The sequence below is a fragment of the Falco naumanni genome, chromosome 8, assembly GCF_017639655.2.
Source record: "Falco naumanni isolate bFalNau1 chromosome 8, bFalNau1.pat, whole genome shotgun sequence".
Lineage (NCBI taxonomy): Eukaryota > Metazoa > Chordata > Aves > Falconiformes > Falconidae > Falco > Falco naumanni.
The window spans coordinates 63,875,346-63,900,852 of record NC_054061.1 but is presented as its reverse complement, the minus strand read 5'-3'; the positions used below and the strand labels follow the sequence as shown (position 1 = coordinate 63,900,852).

The 25,507-nt window shown below is 39.3% G+C and overlaps 1 protein-coding gene across 2 annotated transcripts in view; it reads left to right on the top strand.

Moving 5' to 3' along the window:
- The window catches only part of RFTN2 (raftlin family member 2), a 39,994-nt gene that overhangs the window by 6,871 nt on the left and 7,616 nt on the right, over nucleotides 1–25,507 (top strand). For both annotated transcript variants that reach the window (XM_040604930.1, XM_040604931.1), the window contains exons 4-9: nucleotides 818–929; nucleotides 3,704–4,016; nucleotides 7,159–7,359; nucleotides 12,225–12,346; nucleotides 13,512–13,615; nucleotides 20,342–20,420. In XM_040604930.1, coding sequence (XP_040460864.1) covers nucleotides 818–929; nucleotides 3,704–4,016; nucleotides 7,159–7,359; nucleotides 12,225–12,346; nucleotides 13,512–13,615; nucleotides 20,342–20,420 — 931 coding nt within the window. The remainder of the gene's footprint in view (nucleotides 1–817; nucleotides 930–3,703; nucleotides 4,017–7,158; nucleotides 7,360–12,224; nucleotides 12,347–13,511; nucleotides 13,616–20,341; nucleotides 20,421–25,507) is intronic.

Below are 25,507 nucleotides of genomic sequence, written 5' to 3'. Positions count from 1 at the left end.
AGTGAGTGTCGGCCATGTGGGCAAATGCAGGAGTAAGAAAAGCAGAATACTTGCTCTTTGCAGCTGAGGCTTCGAAGAATTTGAGTGTCTCCGATGTTTCATTCGGAAGCAAAAGATTGTGTGAAGAAGTATCGAATGAAATTCCATTCTACTGCTGATATACACCAAATGTTGTTGTCAGAGTAATAACCGAACTGGCTTTAGATAAAACATGATGAATATTGCTCTCTAAATGGAAGTTAAAGCTTGTCAGGTTCTCAGATCTGAGTGATTAAACATTACTGAACCCAAAGTAAAATTGTTACTGCGTTGTATTTCTAGTATTTGCCTACGCTGTATTTCATACAGTAGCTGCAACTCTGCTTTAGTTTAAAAAACTAAACAGCAGCATGTTAACAGTGTAAAAGTACCATTTCTATTCCTGGTGTGTTTCCTACAAAACTAAACCTCTTCTGTGCTTGCTGTTTATAGCTTAAACTTGTAATTTTTGCATTGTTGGAGATTTTGGGGTTTATTTATTACAAAAGCAGGGCTGTTTGTCAATAAAGCTCGGTTTCCAAAAGATGTCTATTAACAGTCTTCAGATTAGATTCCTGTTAAATATTCATATTCTTCTCCTGACATTGTAATACACAGTACCTGCCACTTTGTGTGAGAATCACAACAAAACACCAAAACCCACTGAGTTCTAAGTAAAAGTATGAAGAGGCATTGCCAGGATTTCATTCATAACTATTCCAAAAGAATTCTATACGCAAGCATTTGCCCAAGTTAGTGGCAAACTACTGACAAAGACCGCTTTCTTTCTGTGTTCTAGCCAGAAGCATGCAGCACCCAGAGGACAAAGGCACCCCAGGCTGGTGATTGAGGAATGTCCTTTAATGTATGAAACACTGACAAATGAGGTAGTGAAAGAACTGTTAGAAAAGGTAATGGAGGGTTTTATTAAACTTCTCTTCCAATTTTAATTTTTACTGTACATGTAAGTTATATTTAGTGGTTGAAGGGGTTTTTTAGTTTTGAGTTTTAACACTGGTTTATTTTAGAGAAGCTACAAAGTCTCTTCTTGCTGTGAAAGGAGTTATTTTTTCTGCACTAGTTGCTTTTTCTAATGTAAGACTTGGTACTGAAGCCTGTAAAGCTTTGGGAGACTGGGCATTCACACCACTGAAAGCAGAATCAGGCCCAAACTCTCAGTCAGTCTTTAGAAAATACTGGTGTGATAGCTTTTTTTGGAATTAATATTTTTTAAAAAATCCAAAGTTTTATGTTGTTCTGGGTTAAGTAAGGTATTCCTGATGAATATGAATATATTCAATTTCTAAAAAAGACTTCCTTCGTTCTTTAACAAATACAAAAAACACAGTAACTGTACTAAATGTTTACTTGGCACAGCCTTTAAAAAAATATCTTATAGTTAAAGAAAACTAAACTTCCACTGGAATGCAAGCTCCAGTTCTCATTCTTTTTGTGTTTAACTTCCTCTGCAAAATTGAAGACTTGTCGAAACAGGAAACTATTGTTATTACAAGAGTCAGTGATATCTTTTACATTAGTTGCCAGGGAAAGAAGTAGAGGAAAAAAGCATATTGGAGATCTTTAATAATGTTTGAAATTATCAGCGTTGTTCAAAACTTCTAAATGGCTTGTTTAAAAATTTTCAGATATTTTGAATTTAAAAAGGGATTCCATTACCGTTACACTATCTGCATATTGCCAGGCTGGTTGTACAGCATGCCCGACACAAACATTTAAAGGAAAAATACACTTGAAATTAGCAGTGATTCAGTCTTGCAAGCAAATCTGGTGCATAAGTAGTATGTGAAAATAGTTTGATTTTAAAATGCTCCCAGTGTTTTAAAAAGACTCAGTCAGTAATCCAGTAAAAAAAAAAATAAAATTGTTGGTTTTTAAGATCTGAAATAAGACTTTTTGGCACTACAGGAAAAAGGTTGTCATATTACCTCATTTTCTGCGTGTTGCTTGTCACATTTAAATTTATTTTGGTTGCCTTAGAAGCAGCAGCTCTGTATCATCACAGTGATTACATACTATATCATTGCTGTGGTGATACAGTCGTCGATGGTAAGACTTCAGTCTGTTGTGGTACTAAAAAGGGCTTGTAGTACCATCAGCTATGAGTGTTACTCACTCTGTTGATTAATAGTTTATGTGAGTTAACAGGGTAGAGAACCTTCCCTCTCTTCTCTCACTTAATGCAGTACTACCCAGACAATTTCTTCTTTCTGGGCTGGTGTTCCTGTGTTTTCCCAGAAAGACTTCATTGCACAGGGGAGCTTGTAGCACAAGATGTCAGTGGGATCACCTTGCAACATAGCAGCGCTCCTTATGCCAGCAAAAAAAGCCCTCTCTCCAAAAACAGACGCATCCCAGATGTGGCACATACTCTACAGCTGTATTTTGAGACTTCAGTGCAGATAGAAGACCTACCGCTGGCTGAAAGCAGAGTTGAGAGGGTTTTAATTTGCCTCTGGCTCCCTCCTTTCTCTGCTCCTGCACTATTCTTAAGTAATAGTGAAGCTGAGCATCCTCTAAGGGAACCAGGGGATAATGAATCATGGCACATGACAAATATTTCTGTAGTATTAGCAGTCAGTAAGTTCAGTATGACCGGTATCACATGTTCAGAGAAACAATAGTATTTATTGCACTGGTGTGCTGCTTATCACTACAATGCAGCAAGTAAAACACTTCTGATTTGTTCTAAATGGAAGGACTTTCTGTACACTTAAGTCAGTAAAGGGGTTGGCCACCTTTCTTGGCCTGGGTCAGAAGACAAGCTGGAGGACTTCCATTTGCTCTGAAACATGGGCAGTGTGGAAAGACAAGCCGCCCTTGTGCAGTGCAGAGCTGTGTCTTCGTTTCCTTCGGAATCAGCTGTTCAGTTAAACAGAACATAAATATACAAGTTGTCTTTTTTTTAAAAAAAAAAAAAAAAAAAAGTAGTCATGTGAGATTCCAGAATCACACTACAGATAAAATGGGATAGAGGTTGCTGAGGGCAGGGGGCTGTGCAGGGGCAGGGGGCAGGCCGGGCCCAGGGCCCGAGGCCACCGTGTGAGGGTCCCCAGGGCTCAGCGCCGGGCCCTGCCCGCGGGTCACACCAGCCCCAGGCAGCGCCGCAGGCCGGGGCACAGCGGCTGGGCAGGGCCGGGGGGAAAGGGCCCGGGGGGGGCGGCTGGGGCCGGCTGGGCAGAGCCCCCGGCCTGCCCGGGTGGCCGAGGCGGCCAGCAGCGCCCTGGCCGGTGTCCGGAGCGGCGTGGCCGGCAGGGCCGGGGCAGGGACCGTGCCCTGCGCTGGGCACCGGGGCGGCCGCCCCTCGAGCCCCGGGGCAGCTTCGGGCCCCTCACGGCAGGGGGGACGCGGAGGGGCGGGAGCGTGTCCGGAGCGAGGGGGGGGTCGGTCCCTTCTCCCCGGGAACGAGCGGCAGGACAAGGGGAAGCGGCGTCGAGTTGCGCAGGGGAGGGTTAGGCTGGGCGTGAGGGAGCCGGGAACAGGCCGCCCAGGGGGGCGGCGGAGCCCCCACCCCGGAGGGGTTCACAAGACGCCGCTGCGGTGCTCGGGGACAGGGCTGAGCGGTGGGCTGGGCACTGCTGGGGTGACGGGTGGGCTCCGTCATCTCAGAGGCCTTCCAACCTGAACGATTCTGTGATTTTATGATATATTTCTTTTGTAAATACAGGTTAACGAAGCTGCTAAAAGAGGAAAGAAGTTTGTGGGATTTCTAACCCAACATTTTCCTCAACCTAAAGCCTGTAATGGAACAAGCACAGATGGAAATGCAGAGCTGGAATCCACGCTGGGCAGAAGAAATAGGGAACACGGAAGAAAAAATTCTGATGAAAACTATAGAAACTGGAATGAAGGGACCTTGAGTGGTCAGTCATCTGAGAGTGGGATAGAGGAAGAAATGCAAGGAGAAAGCAGTCTGTTACAAGATGCAGATTTCCAGTTTGGAAAAGAAGTCAGCCCTGTTAAACCACGAAAAGGAGACGGTAATAATGCGGTTTGTTTATTGCAGAAATAAGGCATTTTATTGAGCTGTCGTTTTAAAAAGGGGTTGGAAAAAAACAGAGCAGCATGTTCTGTTGTATCAGATACTGATTTGGAACATGCATCTTCCTTGAATGCATATGTATTTCCTAAAAAGTTGCCAGTTGAAGAAACAAAAAATGTTTACCTTCCGCTCTGTGTATGCGTGAACTGTGGTAATATATTAAAATGACATTTCATTTTTCATATAGAATATTACAAATGTTAAAATTATAATTTTGTATTATATATGTGCAAATATATATGATAAAATAATAATAATGTAAATAACTATAAATATTAACTATATGATTTATATAAATATACATAACTAAAAGTAATACAGTAATAATTAATAATGTAAATAACTAATAATATAAAAATACTGTTTAAAATTCTAATTTAAAGATAAAGTAAAAAAACCAAATAACCCCCCCCCAAAATCACCCACAGTCTAATTCAGATTTCAGATGTTGTGCAAGCAGGTAGACTTTTTTGCTTGATACGTGCATAACAAATATGTGACAGTAAAAATATTTTCTTTTAGAAGGATGCAATTGTTTTAAAATCTTTTCCTAAATACATACAGCTTTCACTTACTCCTAATACTAAATCATAAACATGTAACGGATTTCCAAGAATATGTTATGATTCTAGTTCTGGCTGTTTCAAAACTGACAACAAAGAGAGACCCTTCGAGCTAGAGCTGGAATTTTACGTGCTTCTGGCCAATTCACGTAATGTACAGCAACCAAATCCGTACATAATGGATTCTTTCTGGTTAATATGCCTTCAAGAAGCATCCTGAAAGAGATCACATAAATTAATGCATTGACCGTGAAATCAAAGAGGATAATTGTTACAAAACGAATTTACACTAGAGAAAATGAAGCATTAAAAGGATGTATAGGAAGGAAAAGTATCATTGAAAAATGTTGGTGCTGTGGTAAGATACTTGGTTGTAGAAGAATCTGAGATACTTCGTGTAGTCTGTGTGAGAGATTGCGTGAAACAGTGACTTCTGATACTGAAGCACCAAGGCCTCCTGGCTTGCTAGGAAGGAAGGGTGAAAAAGAGGTAGTAATCCAAAGCATGAGAGCTAACACAAGATAGTATTGTGTAGGAAGCAGGCAGCATGGAACTTTTCATGTCACATTGCGTTTTGACGTAATAGGTTCTTCCCTGATGGACGCGTTTTAATTGCTCTCAGAAGCAACATTTTCACTTTCCAATTAAGAGTTAAGCACTCTCTCTGGTTTGTAGACTGTCAGGATAATGACTCTAAGCAGTGAGATAATTAATGTCCCTCTTACTTTCAACACTTGAATTAAAGCAGTTCTAGTACAAGTAACTCTTTATAGCATCATCTGTTAAAGCTTAACTCTTTCCTTACAGCTTGAAATAGTGGGTTTGCTATTTGTAGCAGAATAGAAATCTTCTAAGTAAAAAGTGGAAGACACTTGGTTCTGTTATGGAGCTTTGTTCAGGCAGACTGGTGTGACCAGGTCAGTTAGTAACCAGTGTATCCTCTACATGCAGTGTTCTTGGGAAATTCTTCAAAAAGCTTTGGCAAGGATATGCCAGGCTTCTCTGTAGTGGTCAGATAGTAAAGTTATTTGAGTTCATACAACAAAACTGAGAACTTAACCACCTTTCTTTGTAAGTGTTGTATGTAACCATCGTTTTAAAAAATACTGATGGAGTTTTCAAATGCCTTAGGTGCATGTAGGTATGCCACTTCAATATGCCATTTCTATTTGGGTCTGGTCAAAGGATGCAGAACTGCGTCTGAGTTCTAGATTTTGGGGATCATAACCTGTCAATTTTGACTGTTTATAAAATACACCACTTGCAGAGGCAAATTTCTGATACACATGAGCAATTGAATAATTGCAGCAGCAAATTATTTTTTTTCTGAAGAACAAATATAAAAGTGATCTCACTTTACTACATGGGAAAGGAAATGAAGGTTTATCAGGATAAACACGTTTATGCTAATACAACCACCTGTGGAGGTGATAAAAGTAAAACTGTATAGAAAGGGGCGAGTCATTTCTTAGTGAGAGTTCAAAGTTTTGTCCTGAATTTACCTTATTCTAGGCACCTGATGTCACTTGCAGTGGGTGTGGTAACACCTCTCAAAACAATCCCAGAGATTGATTCAGACCACTTACAGTCCACATCCTACTTGGGAAATTTAAATCTTGCTCTGTTTCTGGAGCTTAGAGAGCTGGAATCTTAAGTGGGGTCATCTAAACCAAGATCCTTTGTTTTGACTATGTGATTACTTCAGCTTTCTAGAGGTTGGGTTTTGTTGGTTTAGGCTGCTCAGATGTTGAAGTATTAGACAATCTGAGAGCATTTTTTGGCAACTGCTTTGTGTTACTTTTCCACAGTAATAACATACACGTGAGTGCATTTGTACAATATTTTTGTATAGCTAGGACTTCACAACTTCTCACCAGTAGCTTCATAAAATGCTGTGTATTTGTGATTTTTAATTTCTGATGAATGCTTGTTAATGACTGTTTTTGTAACAGCACTGTATTAACGCCTAGATACAAAAAACATTTGAGGATATGCAGATGTCATACGTGTAACTTGCATATTCATTAGTTACTGTGTGGGAAACCCCACTAATTACACCAGTACTTAAGTAATCATCAGAAAATAATGGGTAAAATCAATACCGTACTAGGCATTCCTAATATTTAATTAATAAGATTAGAAAAATATCTTTCATCTTCAGCTGTGGTAATCCCAAATATTTGTAGTCAGAAGTTCCATGAGTAGCAGAAATTAAGCCTGTTTCTGCTGGGTTTTTCTTAGCTCTAGTGTATTTTCTGTATGCAAAGCAACCTACCTAAAAGGTCCAGTGACAACCCGACTGTAATATGTTCAAATTTTTCACATATCCCAGAGCATACCCACCTCACACCTTGACCTGAATGTGTTTAGGGCTCCAGCTGATACAGTCACATCAGGAAACAATCCTTAAAAATTTTTTAGAATTAGAAAACCATGTTGAAGTAAGAGATTAGTAATATTTTTATTTTGGTGCACTGTCTTCCAGAGGTTCATTCTTCTTCCTTTTTCTTTCCTTAGACAAGCTGTATACAGTCTTCAATGTTTTTGATGATGATTCTACCTGCTGGAACTATCATGAAGGTGTTTTGTCTGTGAAAGTAACAAGAAAGGGGCCAGTTATTAGTACACTGGAAGCAGACTGGCTAGAATTAACCACATTTTACTACAAACAAGGATTGTCCTTAATTGAGTCTTTTGTACACTGGGAAACTTCTAAAGGTGAGTACTGTCCTGGAGTGTCATGTTTTTACTTGTTTATAGTGAATTACATAATTTGCAAGAAATAGCTCATGTTTGGCTCCTTGGTGTGAAGGGCAACGTGTAAACACATTTGGGTAGTCCTTGTAAATTTATAGAAACTGATACCTCGAAATGGAATAACTTGTTTTCTGGGAAGTTACAGCTCTGGATAATTGAAATTTCTGCGTTGTTTCATCGAATTGAGGATTCCCAAAGCAGGAAGGTAGTAGTGTAGTGTTATGATGAAATAACCCTTTTGTGTTAGTTTGTTTTTCTTTGGTTTGTTTTTGTTAAAGGAAAAGATAATGACGGAAAAAAGTCATTAGATACATGGTCCCCTGATGGTCTTGTTCTGCTGCTCACTGTAGATGCTGTGCTGCACTCTGTTGAATATTTCTAGTGAGATGAAAGAACACCTTGAGTTGTTAGGTTTAATGGTAAAGTAAGCACAAGTCAGACTTTCCGAGCTTCCTGCTTTCTCTGGCTTTTCCCTGGGCTTAAAAATTCTTTCCAGAATGCCAAATTGCACTAAAATTCAGCTGTTGATCCTGAAGTTTCAGGATGTTTCTGCAGGTTGTTCTGGTCAGATGTGGACATAGGCAGAACAGAGAAATCTGTTTTTGTTCTTGCCTTCAAGTGTAGGCAGATCCTCCGGGACCTTTTCACACAGCTGGAAGAGGGGTCTTCCCTGGTCCCTCCTGCTTCCCATGCTGTTCTACAGGCATCTGCCAGCTCAGTGAATACTCACATTGTTAACGGTGGTAGAGCTTCAGGCCACACGATTTCCAAATTTTCTTCTTCGTTCTGCCAGTTTCAGTTCATTCTCAGTTTTTGTTCTGGAGAGATCCTACTAGTTCTCTCAGAGTTCCTAGCCTTCACCCTCCTGACGAGGGGACACAAGCCAGTTGTCAGCAGTGCTGCTCCTAGCCCGGGCCCATTGCTGCCCACCCCACTGAGCCCAAAGCCTGCGCTTCGGCGAAGCTGCGAGGCAGAGCTGTACAACTGCTGACAGCAGGAGCAGCTCTTTATTGACTGAAGTATTTTGAACTTGGCATCTCCGTCGCTGGTAAAATGCGTAATTAAGAGATTCATTTGCATTTGAACTGATTTTGCCTGAAAGCCAGAAAATCAGAAGTGTTGCAAAAAATACTATGTAGCTACTGTTGTGCAGTTATTTGACAGTAATGCAAAGAATATGGTAGTACTCTAGTGTCGGGGGAACACACCGAGAGTCCGATATAGTTAATAGTTTCAAATTTTAGGAATTATTATAGTAAGTGTTGTTTGATAGCAAACTTGAAATTCATACTTCGCTGATGTGATACTTTGTGCTTGGATGCATTCATGTCTTGCTTGTTCTAAGTTGGTGTTCCTTTAGAATTGTCTCTGGCAGTTCAGTGAAAGCAAGCAAAACACTGGGTTGTAGTGGAGAGAAGTCTTGTAGAAAGTTAGTTGAAAAAGGTTTCAGATACCTTAATTTTTACAGTATTAAGGCTGATTATAGAGTGCAGTAGTTAAAGTGGATTTCGTAAGTCATTTCACGTCTGCTGCTTAAGTGAATTACACAAGGGCAGAATTATTGGGGGTTTGAGTAGGTTTTATATTTATTGTGTGTCTTATTTAATGCTTTTTTTCTGGTATTCTGATTTAAATTAACATGCATTCAGCATCCCCTTTGCAAGGCTTGGATTAGTAAAGGGCTTAAATAAAAAAAAAAGTCTAAAACAAAATCTTTGGATGTTAGATGATGCAGGTTCTTCAAAAATCAAACCCTTGGAATAAGAACTCTTCAGTATTCATTATTCTCTGTAGTTCAGTTCTGAGTGTGAATCACTGTTTCTGTAGCTCTGCAATAGTCAAGTCGGTGATTGTCAGAGGAACACAAGCACATCAGCATCAGTCCGAGGTAAACATAGTGAATTTGGCAGTTAACCCCTCTCAAACTGCATATTTTGTGCACAAACTGCATATTTTGTGCACATAAACAGTAATGGAGCAGTTTGTTTTGGTCATCTTTTTTGCTTTTAAATTATAATTCCTTTCTATTGAAGTCAGTGGAAGAACAAAGTTTCCTTCGGGGGAGGAGAGGTGAGAAATCAGACTCCTAGTTTTCAATACAGATTTTTTTAGAGCTGGAAAATAACTCTCTGGAGATCCGTTACGATTCACGGAGGGGTGTTTTTGGCAGCTGTTGAAATTAATCTTTGCAGCTGTTGTCCAACAATAGCTTTACAGTATTCCCATTCCCCTGTAGTGGTCTGCTCTCCTCTATGTGAATAACTATCCCGTCTTTTTAATACCCAGGTTGTGACTGACTTAGGGATTTCGTGCTGCCTCTTGGCAGCGGTTGGTGCTTCTGCTTCAGCCCCGTTTGGCTGGTATGTGTGTTTCGGTTAGACTTACGGGTGGGACGCTGCCGAATTAAACAGGGTATGTTCAAAGGCACAGCTCACTAGGTGGATGGAATTCTAGCCGATCAAGTGTCTGTAACCACAGTAAGAAATCCATTTAGCTACTGAGTTCTTAAGCTAAAATGTTCCTGAGGTGAACACTGAAGAGCTTCATAACCAAACAGAAGTTTAGCATCCAACAGAGGGAAATATAAAGTGCTTTTTTGGGGAGAAAAAGTATTTAAGCACTTGCGCTTGTTACTAAAATTACTTCTCTATGTCTGCATGTGCATGTAACTTCATCTTCCTCACTTTTGTTTGTATGCTTTTAGACTGTGAGGTGTCTTTAGGAGTAGTTGTCCTTCTATATACCTTTAGTGAAATGAGCAAATTTTAGCTGTTGCTGTAATAAAAATAAAACTACTGGATACAAGTCAGGCAGCTGCAGAAATCCACCTCTGGTTTGGACTGTACAGATGTTCTGCAGAGCCTGCAGAATTCTGTTGCCACCAGGATCACAATACAATGCCCTGTTTAAGGTAGGAGGAAGTGGTAACATAAAATGAAAAAAAAATAATAATTGTCAATTCCTAATAATTACCAACTTCTGTGTTCTTCTGGCGAAAGAGGATGCAGTCATAGAATCAGCCCAGGAAAGTTCTCTTTAAGCAGCCATTTGGATCATTGTAGTGTTTCCTCTATTTGTAGCTGCCGTGGAAGCTCTCGTGACCACAGAAGTACATGAGATTACAAGAAGCGCTTTGGCAATGTTTTTGCTGTTTTGCTTTTTCTAATTTGTGCTACCTGTCGTGCAGCAGTTTTGGTGGGCTTTTTTTGTTTATTTGAGGGGTTATTTTTCCCCCTGCTTGGTTTTGGGGTTTTTTTTGCTTTTTTTTTTGGTTGGATGGTTGGTGTGGGGTTGTTTTTGTTTGGTGGTTTTGTTTTTTTGTTTTGTTTGTTTTGGTCTGTGTTTGATTACTGCTATTAACAAAGATAAACTATTCTAATTGATAGAACAGGCAAGTGAGCTGGTTAGCCACACGTTTCTTTTTCAATAGAGGTGATTTTTGGCATGGTACACTATGAATTATCAAAATACTGTTGAGTGGATGTCTCTTGAGTCGATAACTGTTCAAAATTTAGAGTTCTTCTATCATGTTTGAAAAAGGATAGAAAAATAAATACTCTAATGTGGTAGGTGGCCTGTCCATTTTAAGTGTCTTGCATGAGCACTGACAACAGGTCAAAGTCCATGATTTTATAAGATTAGATATTTATTAATCATCAGGAGCTGTGCAGATAGTCATATGTTTGTGCCTTAAGCCATATATTTGGTTCTATGTACAATCATATTGTATTTATGTGTAGTTAAAAATAACGTGTCTGATATCTCTGCAGATGTGTGGAAGAGATATATATGCTTGCAAGTATCTAAATAATTATAACTCAAACTACATAAATCTGCTACGTGCAATAGAGTAAAAGATAGTATGAATAAAAAGTTGGTATTTTATGGTGCATGAACAAGCATGCTCAAAGAAGTGGGAATTCCTGGTTTATGTAGCACAACTTCAGTGCCAATCCCGTCATTTTTTAAAACCAGACCAGTTGTGTTCCCTGAGTTTCCTTTGTTTGCTAAGTGTGGGGTTTTTTCTTTAAGTTTATCTGCCTTCCTTGAAGCTGTGGCAAAAATAACCATCTCTGTGCAATATTGGAGAGGATTTAAATCTGATGTTCGGAGGTTGACGTAGTTTCACAGTTCAGATTTAGTTTGAGGTGGTCAGCTGCCGAGGTACATCTGCACAAAAGGCTTCCCAATGGCTCTTAGGAGAAGCAAAACTGGCAAACGAACCAACATTTGATGCACAGCTTTAGTTTGGGCCAACCGGATACTGTCGGGCTTCAACGAGTGAGTCAGGGAGTTGTGCTCTGAAACTTCCTTCCCATCAGGAATCTTCCTATAATTACTTCTGTTTCAGGCTTTTCCTGTGGCCCTTTATGTATTTATTTAAGTAACAGTAGCTAGGCTTTGCACTTCGTGCTTCATTTAACTTTATGCTCTCTCCCGCCACACCAAAAGCCACGCTTATTGTCAGGAGTACGGTGTGGAAGTGGAGTGAGGAGGGTTTGTGCCCATCTGCTACAGGGGCTGCGCTGAATACAGGAAATCGGAATGCAGATACAAGCATGGAAGCGGCTAATGATTTTGAGAAAATGAAAGGGTTGATAGTTCAATTTGTATGGAAAAGAGGGGTTTGAATAGTAAGTTGACTTGCATATTTCATCCAGTTGTAACTAGATGCAGAAATAACCAGAAAATTGAGTTATTTGCTGTCTCAGCTCATTTTGTATTAGAGTAGTGTTAATGAGAAAAAAGCATCCCATGTGTACATCTCGGTAAAATATCAACCTAAAATTTTGTATTTGAGTTTATATTTATCTTTATGTTCACAGGGGACTATTTGCCCAAATCTTTAGAAGGATTATTTATCTATGAAGAAGAAGGTGCTGGGGTTCCAGGTTCTAACAGGAAAGGAAATGATGCCATAGTTGTTGAACAATGGACAGTCATTGAGGTAAATTGGTGATTATTTAGCAATGCTATTTCCTATGTACACTTTTCTTTGTTTTTTTTTTTTCCTTAGTATGCTTGTAGCAGTGCTTGATAAACAGTTAGGATGGTTCCTTGAAGCCTTCTGCATAAGCTTAACTAAAGTCTTGACTGATAAAAACTAAGTTAGGCCTGTGGCCTTTAGTCAATGTGCATAAAAGAAATATGCCACAGGGATTCTGCCCTGATGTTTACAAATGTTCATATCAACAAACACAACCACCAGAGAAAAAAATGCTTTTAAAAATATATGTGCTTCAGATCAATTTAGACAAAATTTCAGCAAGTGCAGCTCTACTGACAGAGAGCTGAAGAATTTTTAAGGAAAAGGGGAAAGAAAATCGCAAAATCTAGCAACAGAACAAGAAAAAAATTGATAATGAATCAATTGAGTATGGTTTTCAGATGTGTACTCTTAGTAAAATTTTTATTGCTAAATATGGAAGACTTAATTTTTCCTAATAAATTTACATGTACTATCTTAGCATGGTACTGCAGTAAAATTACAAGATGATTGGTATGAATTCGTAATATCTGAAAGTAATTGTTGTTGGAGGATGCTAAGGACTGACTTTGGAAATATTCAGTGGTAAGTACATTTACCAATAGTGAAAAGAAACAGTGTAAAACTAAAACCTCTTATATTAAAAAAACCAACCAAACAAAAAAAAAAACCAAAAAAACCCCAAAAAACCAACCAAAACCAGAACAAATGAATGACCAAACCCCAAAAACTTAAGTGTATAGCTAGGTGAGATGCTTTTTTATTCAGGTGTGAAGCAAAAACCTAAATAGTTCAATTGAGACACCTTTTACGGTGTTCAAAAAGTTTTAGGTTTTCATTTAGCAACATGACAAGTGTAACAAGTGAGATGTGCTTTGAATGTCTTGCTGAATCAGGGCTCATACCTAAAGTTAGTCTGTTCTGTCTGTGCTCCTAGTCTTTTGTGGTCTTGAACTTTTCAAATTGTTTTCAGTTTGAAATGGTGAATCTTTACCAAACAATAGAGTTTGATGTCATCTCAAAGGATTATTTAGTTATAAATGAGGAGAGTCATTGTAATTTGTGTAGAAATGCAAATAAAACCTGTACAGAGTCTCTTTACTACTTTTTATAATTATTAATGTAGGGGTGTGAAATTAAAACAGATTATGGACCTTTATTGCACACGCTGGCTGAGTTTGGATGGCTCCTCACCTGTGTCCTGCCTACACCTATCATACGACATGACAGGTACCCAAACAATAGATTACAGCAGTTTTGATATGCATCTGAGAATTATCAAGTAATTACTTGCGTACTTAAATGTAAAAGGGAGAAAAAAGCTAGTAATGTTGACTGCATATAAAACTTGAGATGTAAATAGCATGACAGTGGAATCTTTTTTTACCACACTGTTTTAGGACTACTGACTTAAGTGAGTTTCAAACTAGACCAATAGTCCTAAATGTAAAATACTTTGTTTGTATTTAAACATTAGAAATTTTATTTAGGAAACTTTTTACTACATACCCAGTCCCCAGTGTTTAAATAAATTAGTAACATGTTTCAACATTTAAGACCTTGATGACGAGTTTAGACTGTAAGAAGTCATGTTGTCACAAGATAGTCATGCAATATTTTGCAAATTAGGGAGGAGACTGTGCTAATCTAGCAAATTATTGGGCTGTTCCTCCTCTTCTTTAATGTAGATACTACGTTTCATTTCAAATATAGTACCAAACTACTGGATCTCAGTTCTCTTACTGTAAAATGTATTTAGATGACTCAGGGGGGCTTTATATATATTAAAGAAAAACTAAATAACAGATCTAGATCCCCTAAAATGTTCCAGGTTTTCTTTTTTCTTTTCCTTTTTTTTTTTTTAACCATAATTAAATACTGTGGTTTTCTTTATGGCAAACTAAAAAACAGCGAATGAAACACTGGATTAAACATACACCTCTCTTTTTTTCTTTCTTTTCTTTTTTTTAAATTCTCCTCCCATTACATTAGGATTGCCAAGGTTTGAAACCAAACATATACTGAGGCATAGCTTAGAATTCTATAAGGACAGTGGAAAGAGTGGGTGACTTGAGTAATCTTTGGATCCAGACCTCACTGTATTAAATCAAGACAGCCTGAAAAATGGTGTGAATGAAAAGTTCTAAGAGAACGGCTCCAAGAGTAGAATTTTGTTCAAATAATTTGACATAATTAAATCAACTCGCCCAGGTGAGAAGGAAGTTTTTCTGCTCAGGAAATAGGTGTTAAGGGATTTTTTGGCTGTTTATTTTTATGGGTGGGGGGTTTTAGAGTTGATTTTAACCAGCTGCTTAAAAATTGTGGTAAAACAATATTGCACATTCTGCTATTTTTTTGAAGGGTCTCTGCATGTTTTGTTTTCTTCTGAAATTTATGAAATTCTGACCTTGTAAAGCTCCTGCTCCAGAGAGAAGCAGTTTTCAGAATCTGAAACCAAATGGTTATCCTTTAATTCTTCAAACAAAATTTCATAGTCTAAATGTATTATCATTGAACGTGGTGGCTTGTAAGGGTATGTGAACCACTTGTTTTCATAAACAGCCAAAGTTTTTGGCCAAATCTTAAAGCTTCGGAGTAAGCCTTCAGGATTTGGATCTACTTCTGGAAAGACGCGAGTAGACAAGGAGAGGGAAAGACTTTAATAGTTGTGATGCGCTGTGGGTCGTAGGATGAGAGAGGGCTTTTAACTCCAAACCTCTTCGATCGCAGAAGCGGTGTGGCTGTACCCGTCCCTGTAGGGTTTGGACAGCAGGGTCACGGTGATCCCGAGCAGCTGCTGGTCAACACGCTGAGTATCAGCTGGTGCTTGCCGCAGGGAAAACAGTCCTGTGTTGTACCCCACAGGTGGCAGAGCAATGGCAGGGCCATTTTAAAAGAAGTCAGGTGCTATAAAGCTAAAAAAAAAAAAAAAAAGGGGCTGTAGGAAGTGCTGACAGGTTAATTAGCCTGGACCCGTTCCTTGATTAGTAAGAAGGTGGTACACCAGGAAGATACTTAAGTTGCACTAGATGTCTGGAGTAGCCTTGCTTCCCAGATGTGGAACAACCAGCCTGTTCATAGCTGTGATCGTGCAAAATGGGGTTGTATCCTGGCCAAATCTGAAGTTGGATTCATTTTGTATCAACACTCGAATAATTCATACTAATAAAAAACATTTGTTTTCTGGCCTAACTGGCTGGATAGATGTCTTCATGAATTGTCTGGTATTTGTTGTCCTGCTGTGGCTTGTGAGATACTTTTGGATGAAATAGGACAAATCATGTTCTGTGTGCCTGTGGTGTATCTCATACACAGCTATTCAATTTTCTTAAAAAAAAAAAAAAAAAAGAAAAAGCAAAAAAAAAAAAAAAGCCCATGAACAAAAATTCCTAACTAGGAATCAAGAATTCTTCAGACTGCAAAAAAAAAAAAAGTCTTTCTGTCCTGATAGGCTAAGTAGTGATTGATAAATGCTATTTTTAGGCATTGATGTTGGTATTTAAAGAAGAGATGAAATTCTTGGATGGTTACTATGTGTCTGGTAGGAAAGATGCCATTACTGTGGTGGTGGATTATCCTAGGAATGCAAGTTAAATGTCTCAATAAAGAAGGACACTTTATGCTGCTGAACAGCTGGTCTTTTCTCAGACTTGAAACTCTGACCTCAAAACCCAGTCTGAATATTAACGCACTTCAGAAGCACAGGAAAAAAAAAAAAAAATAAAATAAAAGAAAAAAACCAAATGAGCAACATTTGAGGAAGATCTCACAAATTCACATTAAAAAAAAAATAAAAGAATTTGTATGAAGTATATAAAGAAAAACCTGTTTAAGTGTAAAACGTCAGCAAGGCAGCCTGCTTCCCATTTTTATTCACCATAATATTTTGCTTTGTTCTCTGTCTTCCTCCTGATTTATTGCAGAACTTTCCCTCTCAGATCTTCTGTGATCTGTTCTTAGCTGTTACAGCCACTGCTTGTCTCCAGATGAAGAGTGTGACCAACAGGGTAACACAGGTTCTGGAGTGTGACAGGACTGTCATGCGCTGATGTGTTCCTTGTTTGGTTTTCACATGGCTAGGATTTGAAGCAGTTTAAGAAACAGCAGGCTGTCACGTCTGTTCCTGTGTGGGTTTATTGTTTGAAGTTTTTCTTTTAACAGATGTTGCTCTCCATAAAATAAAATGTCCTGTTGCATGGAGTGTCACGCCACATGATAGCTGAACGTCAAGGGTCACTGTCCGGTTTCAGGCAGGGCAGCACTCTGTATGCCTGTTTAGTCCTTTAACTCCGTCTCAGTAGCTAAATTGTGTTGGATGCAGGAAACATTTCCTTGAGCAATGCTATCTCTGCTGTTACAAATAGAGCAATGGTAAATGCTGTATACTTGAAACATGCAGAGTTGCTATTTTATGCAATGTTGTTTGAAAAATACATGCTGTGGGGTTTTTTGTGGTCAGGACACTGTAAAACCCACAGAAGTTCCCCTCTTCTGTCAGTGATTCCATTTTTTGCAGGAATATGAGAGAAGTGCTTATGGTGCAATGTTTGTTGTGTCCATCCGCATCTTGGATTTAAATTTTGTCAGCAGTCAATAAAAAAAAAAAATGACCAAAAAAGCAGACTAAAAAAGAACAGAAGACAGACCCACACTAATATTAATGACCTAAAGAGGCTCCTGCATTATAGACAACTCTTACTTACCAGGTAAATGTCTTCAGGACAAGAATTTGACAGTAATTAGGCCAAATTCAGAAGCTATCTAGCAAGGATTAATAGGCCTTCTAAGAATTAAATCTAGTGAGTGGAAAAAAATGTTAGAAGATACTTTGCTAGTAACTTAGTGCTACTGCAGTTACTAATACGATATTATCATGAGTTTGTAGCATTTCATATGTTCGTGGTCTAAAATTAGTACTTCTAAGGTTTTAAATTTTCCATTAAACACATCCTTTAAGCCAGGAGACTTATTACTATCCCAGGCTGGTATCTGTCTCATAACTGAAAGTCTAGATGATGTGCAATTCCAAAGGAGCACAGAACTTCATTTGGGGAAATGCAAAACACCATTTTTGGGGGGGGGTTAATGGAATGGGTTAAAATAATTTATTACCTTGCTCCTTTTATTTGTATTTCAGAAAATTTTGTCTGACCTTAGTTCTAAGTGCTTAGTATATAAAATGTTCATGCATAAAATAAAAAAAAAAAAATCTGTAAAAATCAGAGCCGTTGGCAGTGCTTCTTAGCTTCCAGCTTGATGATTGTTTTGGGGGACTTACTAAATATATACGTGTAAGAGGACAAATATATTGCCCGTGCAGCATAAGCAGACAAGCAAATCACTGGTGTTTTAACAAAAGAGTCTCTGTTGCTCTTCATCCCTCTTAAAAGAAGAGACAGGAAAAAGGCTTCGGCAGCCTTTACTCTGCAGTGACCTTTATTTCCCCTCTCTGATGACTGTAGTCCCTGAAAATGGATGGGCAAGGCAGACTTGTCACAAGCGCTGCAAAGCAAGCAGTGCAAAAATACTGACTCGGTGGTTATTAATTTATCAGACAAACCACTCCAACTAAGTTTTCAAAATGCCCTGACTTTACAAGGCAGGTAGAGTATGTGGAAATGTGAGGGAAGCTATGGAGGGGCTTGCCCTAAGCACTTTTTCTCATTTAAATTCTGTGGAAATCCCACTGTCATTGAGCTCTTTGTGAATTAAGCTCATAGCCACTTTGTCGTGTGCGGCATTTTAATAAGGTCAGACTTAGAAAATTGTTAGTTTACTTATTGTCTACTCACCGTTGTGTCCTTTCTCTCTTCTAGTAGAATTTGTACAAGCTGTAGCTTAATGTTTGGGTTTTTTTCTGTTCTCTCATGGAATGCAGACACTGTTACAAAATAAGCAGCAGGCTCTTGCCCATGCCAGGGACTGTGCTCAGCTGTGTCCCTTGGAAGAGAGATTTCCTGGTTGGTACCATCAAAACAGACATACTGAGGCAGGGAGGGGTACCTAGCCAAGTGAAGTAAGGTTGCAGGTTTGCCAGTTTCCTTCTCATGACATAAAATTGTAACATGTTTTCTTTTAATGAATGCAGATTGTGAGGTGGGACTCTCAGAGTAGGAAGCCTTGTTAATTTAAGGAATCACGAGTTTGTTCTCCTGCCTCCTTGCTTTCGCCACAAGCTGGAGTTTAAGCTAGTTCTCCATTATCATCCAAGGAAGACATGCAAAATATGCCATGACCCCAGGTTCAGCTGGACTGAGAAGATTGCGAGGAGCCAAACACCATCGCAGAACCACTGTCACTGACTGTAGATCAGGTGTAGCTCAGTATGCTGGGAATAGCGTTGCTTTGTGTACTTTCTCAGAGCTTACTTCTGGAAGCTCTACTGGGACAGGCTGTTCATAGGCTCTTCCTGATCTCATAGGAACAGTTTTAATCCCTGATTTTTCATGGTGCCAGTCCCTGATGTTAAATATAAATTAATTCTATCAGTCATAGCCCTGGCGTGAAATGTGAATGTTACCTCAACTTCATGTGTGTGGTTGTTCGGATGGTGACATACCCATACTGAAGCACAAGCTTACATTATTTTAGTAGTTCTTTCTGTAATGTTATGCACAATAGTACTGTTTTATGATTGATAGATTAGGTGGAATTGTAAATACCTCAAATGAGCTCACTACATGTCTCTCTTGTGTTTCTGTGTTTCTGCTTTTCTTTCTACTGAAGTATTTCAGTGTCCATCCTTAAAGTCCATAAAAGATCTCATTGAATGCTACCCAGAAGTAGAAGTTGGGGAGAGAAGAAGAGTTTATCAAAATGTAGTATCTGATACTTGGAAGAGCACAGAAGTTTTTTAAACCCTCCCATCTTAGAGCTCTGGTCTTCAAATTCTTGGACACTTTCAGTGCCACATAGTCAAGCTTTGTAGTATATACACAATCAAGGTGCAGACTTTGTATTTCTGATGGAAAGGTGATGAAAATAAATCCATAAAAACTTCAGAGGATGTGTCACTGGTACTAAAAGAGTTTAAAACTTTTGAAACATCATATTGGTAACATCTAGTTTGGTCTTGAGGAATAACTTTGCCTTTTCACATTTATTTTTCTATGAGTATTTCCTTTTGAAAAAACTCTTTAACTGTACTGCTTTAAATTCTATCTACCACAACAGTATCAACATCTGTAAAGTCCCAGGACTAAAAACTAAAGTTCCTCTTTTTTTTTTTTTCCCTCCTCTATTATCTTACTGCTATCTTATCTTGTCCTTCCTATGCAGGTACCTCCCACATACGAAACAGCCAGTGTCATTTATCTCATTGTGGCTGTAGAGCTTATAAAAACTGAGCTGAGCCCTTTTATGTATAGGCAGTCTGACAGCAAGCTTACCCTGCTGTGTCAGTTAGATGTGATGTTACAATCAGAAAACACCTTTTAGTTAGCAGTAAGGAACGTTACTTTGCAAGTTTCATACCACAAAGTGTTGAGATATTTGTTGAAGCTGTGTATCTGTTGAGATTGGGCCTATTTGTTGTGGCATTAGTAAGCAGTAGTATGTTGGTGTATATTTGTCGGTGAATGGGACGTGGCAGAAAGACTCTTCGAGGCTTACTTCAGGCGTAAAGGTGCAGACTTTGATTGAAAGTAGGATCTCTGGTACTTAAACTGACAAGAGCAGACATGTAAAATAACTCTAATCATAGTAATACAATTCTTTTGTTCTATGCATATTTTCATGTATAATACCTTAACCCAGCTTTATGCTTCTATATTTAATTTTTTTTAAAATGTGATTACAAAACTGTTCAGGAATTAATAAACCAGTTAACACTTAGTAGTCTGTCCTCACTCATGGACTGAAGTATGTGCAACTTAGAGTTGACTCTGAAAGGTATGGGTGTGCTACAGTGACTATTACTGCCTATAAAGTATTGACATTATTTTCTTTAACTTTTAGTGAAGGAAATCTGGCCACAAAGCAAGTAGTTTTTCTTCAGAGACCTGTTATGTGCAGTTCTGCCATCCAGACACCAGAGGTAAGTAACATGTCTATGGTATTACAAATTAGTACTTCATATAGTGGTTAGGTACAGAAATGAACTAGACTTCAAAATTAATGGGGAAAAATGGCAGAAGAGTGTTTCACTTGAAACAGGTTTAAGTTTGTGGAGGGCTTTTGTGGCTGGACTCATCTTATTATTTTGTCAGCCATATACCTCTTAAATTAAGCCATAGAGAAAATCATAAGCATGCTAGAAACCTATTCTGTGCTGAGAAGTTACTATATCTCGGGTGGGTAAGGTTGGCTGTGCTGTGAGTATTTCTTTAAAAGTCTTCAGGAAGTCTTAAATGTTCCGATTCAAATCCTGGATCTCTTGCACAGAAGGAAACATTTTATTTCACATTTGTAGAATACAAGCACGAAGCTGTGCAAGGAGTACTGTAATCTGGAGGTTAATGGGGTGAAGGGCTGTTAGCTGGTGCTGCATGAAAGCGAGTGACAGAGAAATCAAAATTCCTGCAGTTGGACCTCTATGGCTCCTTGTTTCTTTTGAATAAGGCTCCCATAGTAGTGTTGTATAAAAATGCTTTGAGCGTTAATTAAGTGGCAGTCATCGTGTTCTGCTCAGTGAAAATCACAGCAGTCATTGCACCTGTATAGTGCTATAGTACATCCTGCTGTGGCCAGAGAAGGATGAACTACTGGTGGGCTTTTCTTTGCCAAGTCTTTCAACATCCCGTGATGAGTCTTAAGTTTTGTTCTTTCTGGTTTTCAATGGCCATTCAGCCTTTCTGTAATCAACATGGCTTTCCTGTGATAGTCTTAACCAGCTATGAAAACTGGACGTTCTCAGCCACGTTCAGCACCAGAGTAGTAACTTTACAAACTGTGTTATTCGTGGTGTTATATACTATTACAAGGTAACAAAACCTGGTCTCTTCTTTCTCCATCTGTATAAATAGTTCCACGAGTCTCTAAATTTCTTGCATTGGTACTTGATCTTTCTCTGTTCTTTTTACCTTCTACTCAGTCTGTGACCGTCATTTGTGTTTTCTGTTCAGAATTTTCTCTACTTGGTGTTCCTAAAACATACTTCCCCATTTTTTTTGTTCTTCTCCAGTCTTTTGCTTATCTCCAGCCTAACTTCCTTCTCACTGTGTCCCCTGATAATTACTACTTCCATGCCTGGAAGAACTCCATTCAACATGCACAATTAAAGTCCTGTTTAATTTTTTTGTCTCTGCTGCCATCTCAATTCCCAGTTAGTTCTCGTACACTATCTGTAGTTTGTTTCCTCACTTACAAAATCGGAGCTTATGCTTTTTTCTCTTCAGTGTTCTGTGTAGTCTCCCTTGCCAGTTTCATAATCTGCTTTTCCATTCATACCCTTTTCTGAATCCTGCCAGTTCCTCATAGAATGGCTTTGCCTGGCTTTGTAGTCTTTGCATTCGTTCCTAATACATTTCTGACAGCATGTTTTGGAACATAATTTTGGTATCAGTATTGTAAATATATAAAACCTCATTATGTCAGTCACTATCAAATGAAGTCGTGCTTTTCCTGATGCTTCCCAACTGTTTTTTAATACTCTGTATAAGGGCATAGACTCCCAATATAAATACTCTTTCCTTGGTAAGGCATAGTATCTCTAACTATAAGCATCTCTTAAAAAGGCAACATGACTACATCTCAAAATTTAGAATGGTTGAGACTGGATTCTGCCAAGAGAAGTAATACAAACCAGTACTGTAAAAACATTCGGTCTGAGGAACTGAGGAATCTTTGAGATGGGGTTTAAATTAAAAATAGGAAGCATTATGCTCACATTTTAAACTCCCTCACCCAATTGTGATGTGATCAGCAGCTTTGGTTTATGCAAATAAAATGGTGTGTTTTGTAGTTGTTGTTTTACTTTGTTGTAATGGGAAACCTTTGACTAAAGCATTAACATACTGGAAGTGAACAAGAAATAGCTGATTCGTGGCCATTTACATCAGGATTACTGTGTTTAAAATCTGAGCAATCTTAATATCTAAATGTGCTCTTTAAGTACCAGTGGATGTTTTACTTCACCACCAGGAAATTTCAGTATGCTGAGATCATTTTAGCTTGGGATAAGTAGGTAATTCAGGCTGAAGCTGAAACGTTTAGCAGAGTAACATTTTTTTCCTTCTGTTTTTCTAATTATGTTGTTTTCCCCCTACGTTTTAATCCTTCTACTTCATTACTTTTTTTTACCAAAAAGTCCAAATTGGCGAACAGCGTATTACCAACATTACAGTTTGAATTCATAGATTTGTTAGTAATACCTAGCTGGTATAGAATGTCATGCTAGCTTTGAAGTGAATAGCTAGATTTTGGGTGCAAAACAAGCTACTGAAACTTGAAAGCATTAACTTTTGCTTCAGAAACTTTTAATATGTTTATTTACAATGTCCCCTGGACATTGAGGATACAGCTGTACAAACCTTTATCAAACACTTGCCATCATTTTAGCAAAAAAGTTTAATTCCTGTCATTCTGTATTGTTGGGCACGGCGTCTTCATTTTCATTGGTACTGCATATCTTTCCATTGGTGTTCAAATTACATTAAAGCTGCTGTTCAAAAAAATTTTCACATCCACTACTTAGGATGTTTTTGAAACACAGAAATATTTAAGATATCTAAAATGTTTTAAGTTAAAAAAAAAAAAAAGGTTGCATCACATGTTTATTTAAGCATACCTTTAGCAGGTTTGCAACTTGGATGCCTTGAGAAGAATGCTAACTATGAGAGAGTCAGAATATGAACCCACCAAGGCTCTTCAATTACTGAAATAAGAAAGCAGCCTGCTACAGGCCTTCTCAGACATGTAATTATCAAGCCCCCAGAGCCCCGATCCCATCACTTTCCAGCTCTCCCAGTGCAGCGGGGTCTGACTGTGGCAGGAGCTTTGCCCCACAGGCAGGTCCAGCCGTTGGACCTCTGTGTCTTGCGTTCTGCAGAATGGCAGCACGGGGTGTGGGTTGCTTTGTGTACTCAGGATTATGTTGGTTTTAATTGTTGGGTCGAAGTTAGCATTGTCGTCTCTAAAGGAAGTTTTGCTTCAGCAAGAATTGAGGGGAAAACTCCCATTACCTGGTCTTTTATTCCCTCGGGGTCTCTTTTCTGAGGAGGGTGTATTTTATGTTGTCACGGTTCATCTCTGCCTTCTGTATTCATGGGATAGCACATTATGACCTGGTTTATGATTTACATAATGGGTCAAAGGCCACTTGGATTAGAAGGGCCATACTGTGTCCGTGGGCTGTTTATCACATACCATTTGCTTTTCTAAGAAAACAGTTGAGAGGAGGAGATAACAGAATTGAACCGCACAGTACTCGAGCGTGTTCTGTTTGGTTTTTTTCTTCTCTCTTTTTACGTTTATTTCCCTTAAGCAGACTTCTCCATCCTCTTACTGTGGCATCCAAAGGTTATTTCCTTCTGTTTCTCCTGAGGCAACACTGTTTTCCCGTAGCGTAATTTCCCAATGTCTCCTGTAACAGCTTCCCTAAATACATTTCCTTTAACCACAAGGGCCATTGTTTTTGGGTATTTTCACTGTTTCAAAAAGATTTGAGAAAAAACTTAACAATGTACAGAAGGGGGACACACAAATTGCCAGAGCATGGCAGAAACAATTGTGGGGAGTTCTTGTTTTCAAAGTGTTTGCATTTGTGCAGATCCCCCTGCAAGAATGCTTGCGTCCTTCACCACCAAAACACAGCGCTCTGCTGAGGCTGGATTCTTCACTAGCTAGATGTCCTTCTCCTGTGGGCAGTGCTGTGTCCCCTGGCAAAGCTTTTCCTGGTTCGGTAGTGCTTGTGCTGACAGCAGGGCTCTGGGCAGCCAGCCCCGGCACTCCTGCCTTCCTGGCCCTGCCTCTGTTGTGGCCCGAGGCACTGACCTCTTGCCTCTGGGGGTGCTGCATCGTGACAGAGCCGAGTACCTTGGGTAGCTCCTGGTGCTACAATGAAATAAACCTTTTTATTTATTTGTAATGCCTCAGAGGACCCTTAGCATAGCCTGATAGGTTGGTTGTTTGCGTAAATCACAGTCTGCTTACTTTTATTTTTTACATTGGTAGCCATCGCTGCAACCAGAAGCATGTCAGAAGATCAAGGCTAATGTCAGACTCTCTACTCACTTCTTCATGTGCAAGGTCCTTTAGATCCCCCCGCACACTGCGGTACAGGATAGCTGCTGACTTCTGTCTGCATAGATCCACCATGTGGATTTAATGCAATCCTCAAACTCGCCGTTATCTGAGGAGGCCTTGGCAGGTCTTCATGGGCAGAACTGGAAAGATAAGAAAGCACAGCAGTCTTGCCATGAGATGGGTCAGTAGGAAGCCTTCAGTCCTATGACACAGTTAGGTCACGCTCCTGAAGAGCTCAGTGCTGACGGAGTTTGACATCTTCATCAAATATTGCACTCTTTGTTGAAGCTTCTAGACAGAGCTGTGTTTGGGGAACTGATCAACATGCACTGACTTTCAGAGCAGCTTGCAGACGAGGGCACTAGCCAGATGTTGGACGTGGTGGTCTGTAGGGATGCGAGTAAAGGAGAGCGAATGTCTGCCTGCAGTGGCAGCTGGAGGTGGTGGAGCTGTGCCAGCTGCCTCTCACCACTGCCTGGCCCCCCACCCCTCCAGGCAGGAGGGACTTCTGCAGCTGAGAGGAACCTGACAGCAGGAGCTGTGCTGCCCTGGAGCTTTCATCCCTGCAGAGCACAAGGAAGGGCAGCATGTGCACATAGATAAAGCAGAAAGCATCAGAGGCAGGGGTACCTTAGATGTGTATGTTAGGCACAGAAATCATGCTTTCTCAAACAGCTGATTGGAGCGCGGATTAAGACTTGTAAATAATCCTGGATCTGCCGAGTACTACATAAGAATCAAGCACTGTTGAAGTACTTTTTCTTAGCATTCATTTTTGCTTTCTTGAGTCTCATCTACATCTTGTCGTCTTTGTCTCTCTCAAAATGTATTTATAGAGAACAAAAAACTTATCTGTCAGAGGCTTTTTCTCCAGAAAAGTTCATAGTTTAAACCAGAGTGTTAAATGCTGCCCTGTGTTAAAATGCAGCTGACGTTAAA